Raw genomic sequence first — 13397 nt, forward strand, 5'->3', positions numbered from 1 at the left:
CAAATTAGATACCATCACTAAAACAGCTGAATGGATTTCTACCATGTTTTATAGTTGTCTAGTACTGACCTTAGTATAACATGTTTACTGTTAGGCATTTTCCATACTGCTTTGTATTATTTACTCATTACAAATTGTGGTGACATTGATAGTATGTATAATGTTTGCACATGAATTCAAGTGTTTATAAAAATGTAACAATATCAGTTCCAGTAAAATGGAGAGAGACAGAAGTATACAGTGCAAAACTGAGATCTTTCTTTACTCTTAAAAACATAAACATGTTACATTTTAATAAGTTATTAGGATGACAAAAGAAAGTGTCATCTTTTTTCTTAAACACATTAGGATACTGAATTTTGCATGGTGTGTAGGGTAGCTTGGACCAGAGGTGAACCGTAGCAATGGTGAATGAGTCTGCAAATGTGTTTATTGTGCATATCGACACATTTAGGGAACTAGATAAGTGGGAACTTTTGTCTCAGTTATGAGACCATAGATACTTGATTTGTGGTCTGGGGTACTGCGGGCCTTGTACACTGAGGATGATGAGGCAGACTTGTCTTTTAAATGTCTGGTCATAACAATTGAAACTGGGAGCATCAGGCACTGACATTGCCTGACAGGTCAATGTTTCATACACAATGCATTAATACACAATAAGTTCTAACTGGCTTGACTTTTGACAGGGGGTTTTGGCATAACTAGTGACTGCTCCTGTTTCAGTTTCACATCCAGTGGAAAGCAGAGAGGCAAGTATCCCTGCAAGTGGCAGCAATATTTTGTGCCCAGCTGAGTTGCTCATCCAAAGTTACACCCGAGTTTTTGCATCTTCTGAACTGGGATTGAGATGCTGTCAAGAACACGGGGACCATTGTTTATGGAATTCTGGGATAATTAATTTCTGACAAGGTATCATTAAATGACTTGGGATTTCTTAGCAGTTAGTTTTATGTCAGATTTACATGTATTCAGAAAAGTTGTTGCACACTTTATACATTTATTAAGGATTTTTACTGTTCCTTGTGCATGTGGAATGTGGAGGGGATGACTGCTCATATGCCCCTGTGTGAGCATGTTCTTGTCAACTTGCATAAGTTTCAATAGGCGGTGGATGCTATAAATCACTCTCTCCTCAAGAAGGTTTGGAAAGAGACAGTACAAAAATTTTAGAATGTGATGTCAGTACTAGTTCTAATGTAAGGATCAGAGACTTGGACTCTAAATCGCCAGTCAATGGAGGATTGAAGAAGCAGAGATGAGACTCCTAAATTCGCTTGTTACAAAGCTATGTGAGAAAATGAATAATGAGATTAGAATTGAACTGGGTGTCAAAAGTACATGTTACAAAATAAAGAAGTGCAGAAAGAAATGCATGAACACATTCAAAGGATGTCATATGAATGAATACCTAAATTAATATACAACATACACCTAAGGAAAAAGGAATGCTGGGGAAGATCAGTTGTAGTCTCCTTGCAACTGAATAGCCAGGAATGCTTAAACCAAAACTGGATATGACTATAAGCTTTTTAATTTCTTTTAGAATGACGACAAGGTTATTAGAGATGGAGCTCAAGCTCAGCCTACATATGAGAAAGGAAGTGGGCCATCACTCCCAAAGGAACCATCATGGCATTTCCCTGGAGTGATTTAGGGAAATCATGGAAAAGATAAATCAGGATGGCCGGATGGGGATCTGAACTGTCCTCACAAATGCAAATCCAGTGTGCTAACCACAGCACCACCTCACACTGAAAAAATCCTAATAGATTTGTCTTACTTCTTAAGTACCAGTATTGCAGATCTAGAGTGCACTTGCATAGCAGAATGCTTTTTTGTTTTTGAAGCTACAATGTACAAGCATTGTGAGTCTTGTTCATGTACTGAAATTTGAATATGGTTGCCAACATTTGATGTGAGTAGTATACGCTTACCGACAATAATTTGCCATGTCTGTCTGTCTGAACACACTAATCTACAAAATAGTAGATCAATTTTCACAGGGTTTTCTCAGGTAGCTTCAGTATAGCTTGAGGAGCTGTGTTGCTTTATTTCATCAAAATCTGATCAAAGAAAAAATTGTATTGTGATTTAAAGTCTTATCTAAAACTGTCATAACTGCCTGATTCTCTATTTGAATGTGAAAGTAACTCTCTGTTACTTTTTCACAACCAAGACACTGAACTGATTTCAGTGAAATTTGGTATGGAGAATACTTGAGGCCTGGGAAAGAAAGTGTGTAATACAGCATACTTATTGATTTTAGGAATTAGGGAAAATATTTACTCTTTGAAAAAGCTAGTTGCTCTTTAACTTTTCATCTTTATCAATTTTGTAAAATGTGCAGATGCAAGCTCCTACCCGTGCCCCTGTGTCACACTGCTCAGCAGCTATGCTGCACATGCCAATGCACTGTGCGATGGGACAGCTTGGGAAGGGGGAGAGCAGGGTGCGCATCATGAACAGTACTTACCTGAACAGGCAGACAGGTGAGAGCAACTGATGTTATTGCACATACAGTAGTTTACTAACTCCCCCTCACTCATCATAACAAAGCTACTGATATGCAAATGTAGCTGTGGCTAACAGTAAGTCTAAAATAAAGTTTCAACTCTGATGAGGATTAAAAAAGAAATTACATACAGTTTCCATTCAGATGACTTTTTTTTACTTGGTTAATTACAAACATTTACAATTAACTCTGAACAACAAGTGAAATTTAATTATAAATTAAAAACATTTTTGGGAGGTTGCTTAACTATCCCAGTATATCTTAAGTCATTTGTTAGGATCTCAACAAACCAAGCGCAGGCACATGACATATTAAATGCAAAACACTAAAGAAGACTGCAGAAACTGAAGCACATAATAATATTTGTAGAAACCATTCCTGTTACATATTAAATATCAGTGGAAAAAGTAGAAAGCACAATGGTGACAAACACACTTTCGCAAAAAAAGAGAATATCTAAAGGAACCCTCAAGCACTGAAAATATATCTGAGACAATCAGTGATATACTCTCCAATATTTGAAAGACAGTTGTAATATACTGACATGAAAACATGAACACAAACACATTACTTGTTTCATTAAGAAAGAATACAAACAGGGGTGGCTGTTCAGTTATATCATCATCCCAAACTTTATTACACTGTTCTTTTTTTCTTTTTCTTTTTTTTTAGTTTTAGCACTAGGAAAAACCACAACTTCATTTGGCCACTGGGATTCTAACAAGACAAATTTAATACTTAAGAAATTCACTTTTATTGCAGGAACTCTTGTTTTTCTTTTTTTTTTGTAGTAAATACACTTATACATTTCTTTTCTTAGTATACATGGTGTTAGGGGGCTACAACATCACTGAAACCAATATTTTAAGTGTACACTTAAAAACTTTGTATAGAAGTTGCATTATGCTTCAGGATTTAATTTTTGCTTTTATTATCACCTGATACATGGAAGCATTTTCTTTTCCCGAGGGAAACTGCGAACTACTAGTTTTAATGTTGTTCACTGCAGGTACCTAATACCCTTTATGGTCTGAACAAAGCGCATTTGTTAGTCAGTATATCCTACTCCAAAAATAAGGCAACAAAAATATTCACAGGAAAGTTCCTCTTATGCTTGGTCAGCAGGAGGAATTAATTTGTTTCACAATTTTATTCATCAGCTCAAGCAAGTTGCAACTTTCATTTTCACTGTAAGAAGTACCTGCACTGAAATGGTTTACTTTATACTCAGTGTAAAGAAATCACTGCAGTCTACCGATCAAAGATAGGTCCAACGCAATTCCAAATTAAGTACATTGTGATAATAGTGACAAACTAACCTGAACAAAATACAAGCAAAAATGTTGATTAACTATACCCACATACAGCATTCAATGTAGAAGAGAAACATGATTAAAAATAAGACAAAAAAATTTTCAGTGTTCCAAAATAAATAAATAAAAGCTGTTCATGTATAACAAAAAAGGTGAGACCAGAAAATTATTTGGGACATCCTTTCATTTGTGATCACATGCACATGGAATAAAAATTAGTACATTTCTGCAATGGCAAGAAACATGTATGTTCTGAAATAGTTGTGAATTGCTACTGGAGTAAAATAGGGTCACACTTTCATGTATAGAGCAGTTTATGGTTATTGAGCAAATGTTCTCATAGTATCCATGATCCTCACAATCAAATTCCATAAAGTAAGATCAGTGCGGAGTAACTGCAGATCCCTTTACCATAAGTTCTATGTTCACTATTTTTAATCAAATGCTTCACATAAGATACAAAGTATACCTCCGAAATTGATATTAAAACACGATTACACACAGTTTATGCTCTCTCAGGAGGTGAAACCTACAGAAATAGTTTCTTTTTCAAATCCTTTCAAACAAAATATGAAAGGTCACTGAAATAATTACATAAAAAGAGCGGTCAGATCTAATTTGGTGTATTAGGTGTTGTGTTTAATTCAAAACACATTTTGATAAATGGCAGTTTATGTAACTCTCTTCCTTTACTTTTAAATATTTAAACTAGATGAGAACTTACGTTCTTATGTCACTGACACACTTGTGGAATGCCACAACTTTTCAGTTTCTGAGAAATCCTGACAAAGGACACACCCATGCGACACATTTGCTCACAAATGATGTGGTAAGGCAAGTTCCTCAATTACATTTTCAATAACTGATGGCAGCTGTCATCAGTTCAGTTTCATACTAGAGTCTTTTTTCAGAATATAAGCTCACTGAGCCTTCCCATATTTTTATGTCCACTTGAGCAACATGAAAAAGATGTGTACTTTTATAGCCGGTTACAAGAGAAACGAACAAAACTTTATGACAGATGGAATACACTTATGAGACCTCAGATTACAACAATACAAAAATTAAGCATGTTTAAATTTATTTGTGTCTATGGCTTTGTCCTGCAGCCCTGATAATATATACATAATGACTAAATGTATTTTCAACCATAACCTACAAGACATTGTTATAAGTTTAAGGATAATAATCGATTTATTTCATAACATCCTATGGCCATGGGCATCCTACTTTCAACACAATCACCTTAGCCTGGAGAGCAATTTACTTCCAGCATCCCACCAGAATCTGCATGAAATCACTTAAGTACAATTCATATCATATTCTTCTGCCATAGCAAAATCACTTCATACAATTTCTTTCAGTAATAACACTTATTTTTTTCCTCATCTTTGGTTATAATTTCATCACACAATATTTACAATGGAAAGAAGTAGGGAGTGGAATGGGATGGGATGAGGAGTGTGAAGTCAACAATTCATTTGTTGTCCCAGTTTCCTGACTGCCAGTTTTTATCGTAATCCCCTGCAATTATTTTGTGGATTGTAGCAACTATAACACCCTGAACATAGTTAAATAGTTGCCTTACATATCACTTGACTGAAGGACTACCAATAGTAAATATTACATCATCTTACACAGAAAGAAACATGAGATAGTTGGCACAGTTCTATTTTACAGCCCTCCACCCATAATCAGGCATAACAGTTTCTTATATGGTACAGAGGTTCTAACATTTTTTGGTATTAAATCTTAATGTAAAATAAAGCAGATATTTTCCTGTCTTTCCAGGTGATATATTTCTTACAAACTGCAAGCTAAACATGATGATAAATATACAGATAAAACTTCAGAGAGAATGTCAGGAAAAGAGCGATAGAAAGTGAGAGATGCCTATAATTATTATATTCATTAATTTAATATAGAGATGTACAAACATCTGAAATTTATGAGTTTCATTAAGGTGAGGCCTCCATTCACAAAATGACTCTTAATTAACAGTTGATAGTACCACAGATACTGAACTACAGAAATGGTGTTCACCAATTTACGTATTTACATCTTTGCAAAAAAGTGAAATGCCAATCCAGAGATTCTTCATGTACTGTAACAATTACTCGCTGATACATTACAAGCACAGAAATTATCAACTAATAACAGTCTCATGATTTACAATTCTATCTGGGGTCACTATGCTCATTTCTGCCACGTGCTTCTTAATACATTGATCTGAAAAAAACTCCTATAGATACTGGTATTTAGTACTGCAATGGTGGCTTACATTTGGAAGAAGAATGATGCATACAACAGTGGTGAGAGAGCGTGAATTTGGTCTGCACAAAGCTTTATTAAGGTGACAGGCTGGTCTGCAACATTTTATTGGCCACAATCAAATCATAATATGACACAGTCAGTAGTAGTAGTCAGTAGCGACTTCTGGACAGACACATGTATTTGCATGTTTCAGAAGCTCATTTGATGATATTCTTCACACCAAGGGTTGTAATGTGCCACTGAAATGAGGTAAAGTGAATGCATGAAGGCAATTTGAAATAATGCATGAAGGTTACTACTTCTCACTGTTGTGACAGTGGAGGGGAAGCAAGAAAATGAAACCAGTTGCAGGTTCACAGCACTCACCTGTTAACAGCTAATACGTGACACACAGATGATTTAGTACTGTAAGAAGACAATTAACAAAAGCACAAAATCAACAAGACAATCACTTTGCCAACAGGATATGAATCTCCAGCCTAAAATATCCTCAGAAATGACCACATAAAAATAGCCATAGTCCTCAAATTTCTTTTACAGATATTTTCTCTTCCTCACAGAATTCAATAGCAAAAACACAACCAACAGTAGTTGTGAACACCCTGAGTAGAAAATACAACAATGAAAACTAAGAAATAGTATACAAGAAACAGTCAGTTTTCCACTATGCTGTAGAATTTCAAAAGCTCAACATCTTACCACTGTAAAGTGCAACACTATAGCTATTCAGCCATCACATACTTGGAATAATCTGTTAATGTAAACAAAGATAGTGTTGTAACCATAATTACGAATTTGCAATGCTTATGCTCTTTTTTTTTAAAAAAATGATAAACATATGAGAGAAAGCAGAACTGTGACAGAGATTGTAGGGTAGTACTGGGGGTGGGTAGGAGTGGAGAAAGTAGGATTTTGGAATGTAGTAGATGCCTTAAGAACAAGTATGATGAACCCACCATGCACAATTGACTCAAAGACACTTTAAAAAAAGGTTCTTACAGAAACCTAACAATAAAACAGAGATACAAAACAATTTGTCAATTCTGGGGTTGGTCAATCTTCTTGAATTATTCCCAACACATATCATTTTGGCTGCTTCTTATTCATTTATAAAGCAGTGCTTGAATACAGATAACATCACTGACCAGTTCTCAGCTTTCCTCTGTTCAAAGGGAATAACTGTAACAAAATCATTATGGCGCAAAATTAACTTTCCCTGAGTCTGTATATGCCAAGTATACAGTCGAGAAAGTGGCTGTCGTCGTAAATAATGAAATGATAATAATAAGAGTAAAAATTGTATCACTTATAAAGTGAGTGCAACACACTCTTTTCAAAGTGGAAAATGTTAATAGCATCTCCAGTGCTGTTAATACTTGGTATGCATAACGAGAGAATGTGTTTATGGTTGTTTAACAGTTGGTGCAACAAAGACAAACTAACTGCTCTACAAGCTTTTTACATTCTGTCACCAGAAATAAAACTAAGCTTCATAGAACTGGTTACTTTTTCATCAGCATTAGTTCAACTGACCATGATAGCTTCTACACATATGATAGCCTGTCAGGGATGGGATATGTTGGCTTCTTCACATTGTGTGCGATAAACTACATTAAATGAAGTAGCTTTGAATAAGGCAGCACAGACCTGTCTTACTATAGTAGTAAATTCATAGCCTGCAGACTATAATGTATTTCTCACACTGATGCTCCAAATGTGTGGCTGAGACAATAATAATAATATTTCATTTTTATGGAGGAAGATTTTCAAATACTTTGATGATAAAAGTAGGAAGGGCTTATTTCTAGAAAACCTACAGTAATGTATTATGATTTTACAAATGACAAGAGTTGTTCTACCTGGCTTTATGATGTTACTTTTTAAAAGGAAATGAATATGTGTATGGGTATTCTGCACGCTCCTTTAGAAAGTTATTATTGCTTCTGCTGGAATGTGAATGTGTAAAGAGTCCTGATCTGTGACTAGTATAATATGTGCTTGCCAACATACATGGCAGGAAACTTGGAAATCAAGATTATAATTGGTTGGCAATTCAAGTTACAAACTATTAAAAAGGTATAAAAAAGGATAGACTATATGGTTCAGGTAATCCACTTATAGAATTCAAGATGGTGGTGATGTTTACTATAATGCACAAAATTAACTGAGACTCAGAGGCATGAATCATGTTACTGACCAGTTAAAAAGACTGGAACAGAAATTTCATCAAAACTAAGAACCAAAGGAAAATTAACTTGGGAAAATTTTGAATCTATTCCACTCATTGCGACAGGTGGTCCTTATCACCCTGGGATCTGAGTGGCCTGCACAAGTCCACTGAATGTACTGGAACTGTAACTCCTGCATGTAACTATTGACCAGCCACACTGCATTTGTGTGTGTTAGGGAAAAAGAAATGAACAAGATGAAAACTGGAATAGGAAATATGGAAAAATAGCACTTGATGCAGATTTAAAATGTTACCAGTTGCTCCAGGTAAAGACTTGTTGAAAACAACAATCATATTCATGCTCTAATACATGATTACCTATGGCTGGTGTTTACTCTTTGTTAATGGAGGACTGTTATGTGGCAGAGGATGATTTCACTCCTATTGTTCCCCATGAACAGCAGAGGAGAACAAATATTCAATCAGGCTTCTTAGCCATAGTGCTGCACTTTCTCCATTCTATTACCTACTGTTACACATGCATTTATTTTTCATGGGTGGTAACACTAGAAATCAAGTCAGGAGGCAGCTCCAGACAGTCCCTGAGGGGTCACAGGATGTCTGTCTCGTATATTTTGCCGGTCATCGCAGGAGTCGTTGTCGTGGCTGGGGCAGCTGTCGACGGCACAGTGTCTGATGTGGAAGCTGGAGGTTTCTCCTGCTGCTGCTGCTGCTGCTGTTGTTGTTGTTGGACACTGGTCCTGGGCTGTGGGACTGGTGTGGCAGCAGATGGAGGAGCTGAGGCGAGGTGTGTGAGTGACCCAGACATGGTGGCGAGGCCGGCCCCAAGGCCCATCTTCGCGAGGAGGTTGCTCTCACTGCCTGTCTTCTTCAGGAGGAGGAGGTCAGGTGTAGCACCACCTGCAGGCGGCACGACGGCCAAGGTTGCTGCACCACCCCTCTGCAGCTGCTGCAGGCGGGCGTACTGTTCCTGCAGAGCTCGCTGCTTCCTGAGCAGCTCCTGGTGACGTTGCTCCAACAGTTCCTTCCTCCCTCGTGCCGCTACAGCTGCTGCCGCCACTTGCTGGGCTGTCTGTGGCTGCTGTGGAGTTGACTGCTGGGAGATGAGACCCTCCTGTGAGTTTACTGACTCGCAGCTGGAGCTGTTGCTGGCAGGATCGAAGCGCTGCCTACCGTCGGTGGATGACGAGAGGTCCATTCCGGAATCTGGTGCCAGGGACAGGGCAGTGCCACTCCCACCTCGTGCGGGTTCCCTGAGGCTGCCCCGCCCAGGCGCACCCCTTCTCAGTGTACCTGCCGACCCTGCACTGCCGTGCTGGGCCCTCGGTGGCAGCGAGGGGCTGGTGGGCGATGCCAGAGGTGACCGTGACGATGTTCGTGGAGGAGGAGGGGGCGGAACTCGCCTGCCAGCGAGCTGCGAGAGCAGCTCCGCATTGCGTTCAGGGACGGGTGGCTTTGGAGAGACAGGAGGTGGGCGCTGTTGCTGCTGTGACGAATCTGTAAGCGCGCCTCCCATGCCCCCGGCAGATACCTGCAGCCGTGAGACGAGGCCAGACTGGCCGCTTCCATCACCTGCACTGTCGGAGCTGCTCGGATAGGAGTGTAGTCGGCGGAGCCCTACGCCGCCTGGTGTGGACGTCAGGGAGGTGCTGGAATCGACACTACCCTTGCGTCCGGTCTCGCCGAGGCTCGAGGAGCCCACTCCTGTAGGAGGGGGCGGGCGAGCAAATGTCTGCAGTTCGTCTAGCAGAGCGTCGAGTGCGTTCTCCGGACGGGCGCGAGAGGCGTCGTCCCCGATGGCACGTCCGCCGCCGACGGTGGCCGCCATGACACCGCGCGCTGGAACGGTGCAGGCCTGCTCGTGTCGAGGGAGGAGGAGTGTGAGCAGGAGGTGGCAGTTTGTGTTATCATGGAGAATGAGGCGATGGACAGGAGTAAAGGAGATTTTGTGAAATTGTCAAATTGAAAAGTTTGTCGGAGAAGGATTTACAGTAAATTGTAAGGGATAGGATGGGCAAAGAAGAATAGAAATAATATCAGGTTTGATTCAAGAGTGATGCAACAAATAAAAAATAGCGATTCAGTTCAGAAATAGTAAGTGGACAAAAGTTGAGAAGTTCATATTTGCAGTTTGACACAGATGATGTGAAATAGTGTGAATTGAGCATGCAGAAATAAAATAAAAAGTGACAACACTTATAGAAGAGTTATGTATTGTGAACAAAATATTTGGCAATAAAAGGTTCATATTATATCAAAGAATCAGAAGATTGCAGCATGGATGAAGCAGACCGTGACAAAATGTGGCCACATAAAGGCGTGCGCAACGAAATTGTGATAATTTCAGCAAATGACCCCGTCAATTCCATTGAGCAATTGCCATCAAAGGCCAGATGAGGTTACATGTTAGTTTGTATACATATATATTTATATATTATTCAGGCCAGTATAGAGAAATGGACAGAAATTTCATTTGCATAAAGTTTTAACAGTTATAAAAATTTAAAGATTGCCATTATACAAGTATATAAAGACAATTGACATTAATTCCAGCACCCGAAATTGAGCAATCAGATGCACCATTTTTGGTAAACCAGGCATCAATTGGTTTCACATAATAAGACATTAAGAAATGGACGTCCATCATGCAACAGATAGGGCCCAAATCAATTCCCAATTGAGCAACCACATATAATGATAATGTAATTGAAACAGTTCAACAACATCAGTTTCATGAAGAAAGAGATCAAACATGATGCAAAATTGTACAGCAGAAATGAAGTTGTAAAAGACAAAGTCATATTTTAATGATATTAATTTTTCCGCATTTAATTAAAATTTGTGCATAAAGTAATAGAAATTTGCAACACATTTTTTCAGTAGGGAGTTAGATAGCGAATTACGTGACAAAATGTGATTCACGACGTAAAGTGATACGAGAATATCAGAGTCGAGTTAAATTTTGAGACAAAAGGGTGATAGATGATTGTCAGTATGATTAGTGAGGCAATATTCATAGTAATATATTCATATGTATAGATAGGGATAAAAATTTTCATTTGTCAAAATGTGCAATAAATTACAAGTCATTGACATAAATTATAGTGAGAAAGAGGGATTTGAATCAATAGTGACAACGGTAATGAATAACTCAAAGTTTGAAGGGTGCACCAAAACGAGCAGTCAATTTTGGAGGTGTGAAAAGGTGTCAATAAAGACCAGATTGTGGAAAAGAATAGATTAGAAGGGGAATTGAAAAAAATTGGGATGAATTAAAGTTACACCACAGTCCACCGTATAGACAATTATTGGTAGCGGTGATGGTGATGGCACCAACATTCGTCAGCAGACGAATCGTCATTGCCGTCATCACAGAAATCGGCGTCACCATCAAAATGACGGTGGTTCCCATCGACGTAAGGTGTCGACGGGACAGACCGTCGTCAGAGAGGCGGGGGGGTCGGTGACAGTGGGGTGGCCCACCCATCACGGTAGCAGTCGAGGGTGAGTCGCACGTGGTGGTCACAGCATTCAGCACAGTGGGGAGTCGCATCACCCGGCCACCAGTAGTGGCAGTCGGCGGATGGAGGGGGGTACACAGGGCCAGAAGGGCCAGGGGGCCACGGCCCGCACGCCCAACCACACCGCCCGCAGGGAGAGTGCAGTGATGGGTGTGGCACAAGAATGAAAGGTGCGTGGGAAGACAGATTTCCCAGTGCAGTGACAAGGGCGGGTCGATAAACGTGGATGTCGGTGCCATTTGGCGACAGTGAATCCAGTGATTTAGTGTGGCGGATAAAGTTAGCAGACACATAATGAAGTTGTGGAAGGCAAAAAATAAAAAGAATGTCCAAATCAAAATTAATGTTCAAATGAAGTTTTCAATACCAAACAAAGAAGACAGAAGTAATGAAGTAAGTTTAATACAGAGTTTAGAAGAAGGTTCCAGAATAAGAAAAGCAATTCACACAGTAACACGGAAATATTTATTGGTATCATGAGTATTTGCAGTGGAGACAGGAAATGGAAGGAAAGTGAGAAAAAGAAGAGAGAAAAAGAAAATTATAAGATTAGCTGTGTAGGGGAAGTGTAAATTCATTTTTTTCTCTAAAAAGAAATGTACTTTTCCAAACTGATACCTCACAACATATGCTACCCATTGTGATACACACAAAAATTATTCAATTCAAAATTACTATTGATTATTAATCAATTTGCATTTTTTCAGAAGTAAGACATTTCTATTTCCCTAAAACAAACTGTGCAGAAATATTTCCAATACCTCAGGCAGCTTTTTAATGAAGTGGTAATTTTTCTGCCAATAAAAATGCCACACCTATACAAATATAACCAATTTTGTATGAAAAGAGAGAAAAAAGCAAAATGAAATTTTCAGTAATACCAAGCACAAAGTATCAGAGAAATTATGAGTGCAATGACTAGAAAAACATTACAGTCAAGTTCATGCCATAACGTAAAATATGTATATGTAATATCTATCATGCCAGTCTGTATAGAAAAGAATGGTGTATTCAGTGGGTTCTCATTCATTTTCTGTCCCAATATGTTTACACTTTAGCAACTTGAATTTGCCATTTTTGTGATTTTTAGGTGGACTGTTACTGTTACTGACATGGATTCTTACCTCTAGGAGTCACTGAGAAGCGGTAAGCATGAGCTGAATCTCAATAATGGGCAGTATGATTGATCAATTAACATCTTACTGGGAAAAACTGTTGAAGAATCTGGTTCTGGAGCACTCCAGCTGCGTGCATTAATGTGTACCATAAACTAGGTCCTGGAATATGACAACTCCATATTTCATGTCGAAAATACATCAGTAGCTCTTCCATCTATCATTTCAAGTGACGACTAATGAATTTCTTTGATGGTTTGCTTGTTCAATCATGTCAGCACCTACCATTCTTGTAGAAGAACCACTGTCTCTCCCTGACTCTCATGTGTTGACAAAAATAATTGAGTGATTTATTGTTCTGTTTACAGACATTGCATTCTCCTTTCACAAGTAAGTATTATTACAGATTTTACATTTTACTGCTCATTACTGGGGTTCACACATTTAACCACTTGGACATACTGTGTG

The 13397-nt window shown here is 38.6% G+C and overlaps 1 protein-coding gene across 1 annotated transcript in view; it reads right to left on the minus strand.

Moving 5' to 3' along the window:
* Positions 1 to 2648: 2648 nt before the first annotated feature.
* Positions 2649 to 13397, minus strand: part of LOC124554135 (coiled-coil domain-containing protein AGAP005037-like) — a 252543-nt gene continuing 241794 nt past the window's right edge. The window contains exon 14 of the mRNA XM_047128201.1: positions 2649 to 10148. Coding sequence (XP_046984157.1) covers positions 8883 to 10148 — 1266 coding nt within the window. The 3' untranslated portion in view covers positions 2649 to 8882. The remainder of the gene's footprint in view (positions 10149 to 13397) is intronic.

The sequence above is a fragment of the Schistocerca americana genome, chromosome 11 (assembly GCF_021461395.2).
Source record: "Schistocerca americana isolate TAMUIC-IGC-003095 chromosome 11, iqSchAmer2.1, whole genome shotgun sequence".
In the NCBI taxonomy this organism is placed as follows: domain Eukaryota; kingdom Metazoa; phylum Arthropoda; class Insecta; order Orthoptera; family Acrididae; genus Schistocerca; species Schistocerca americana.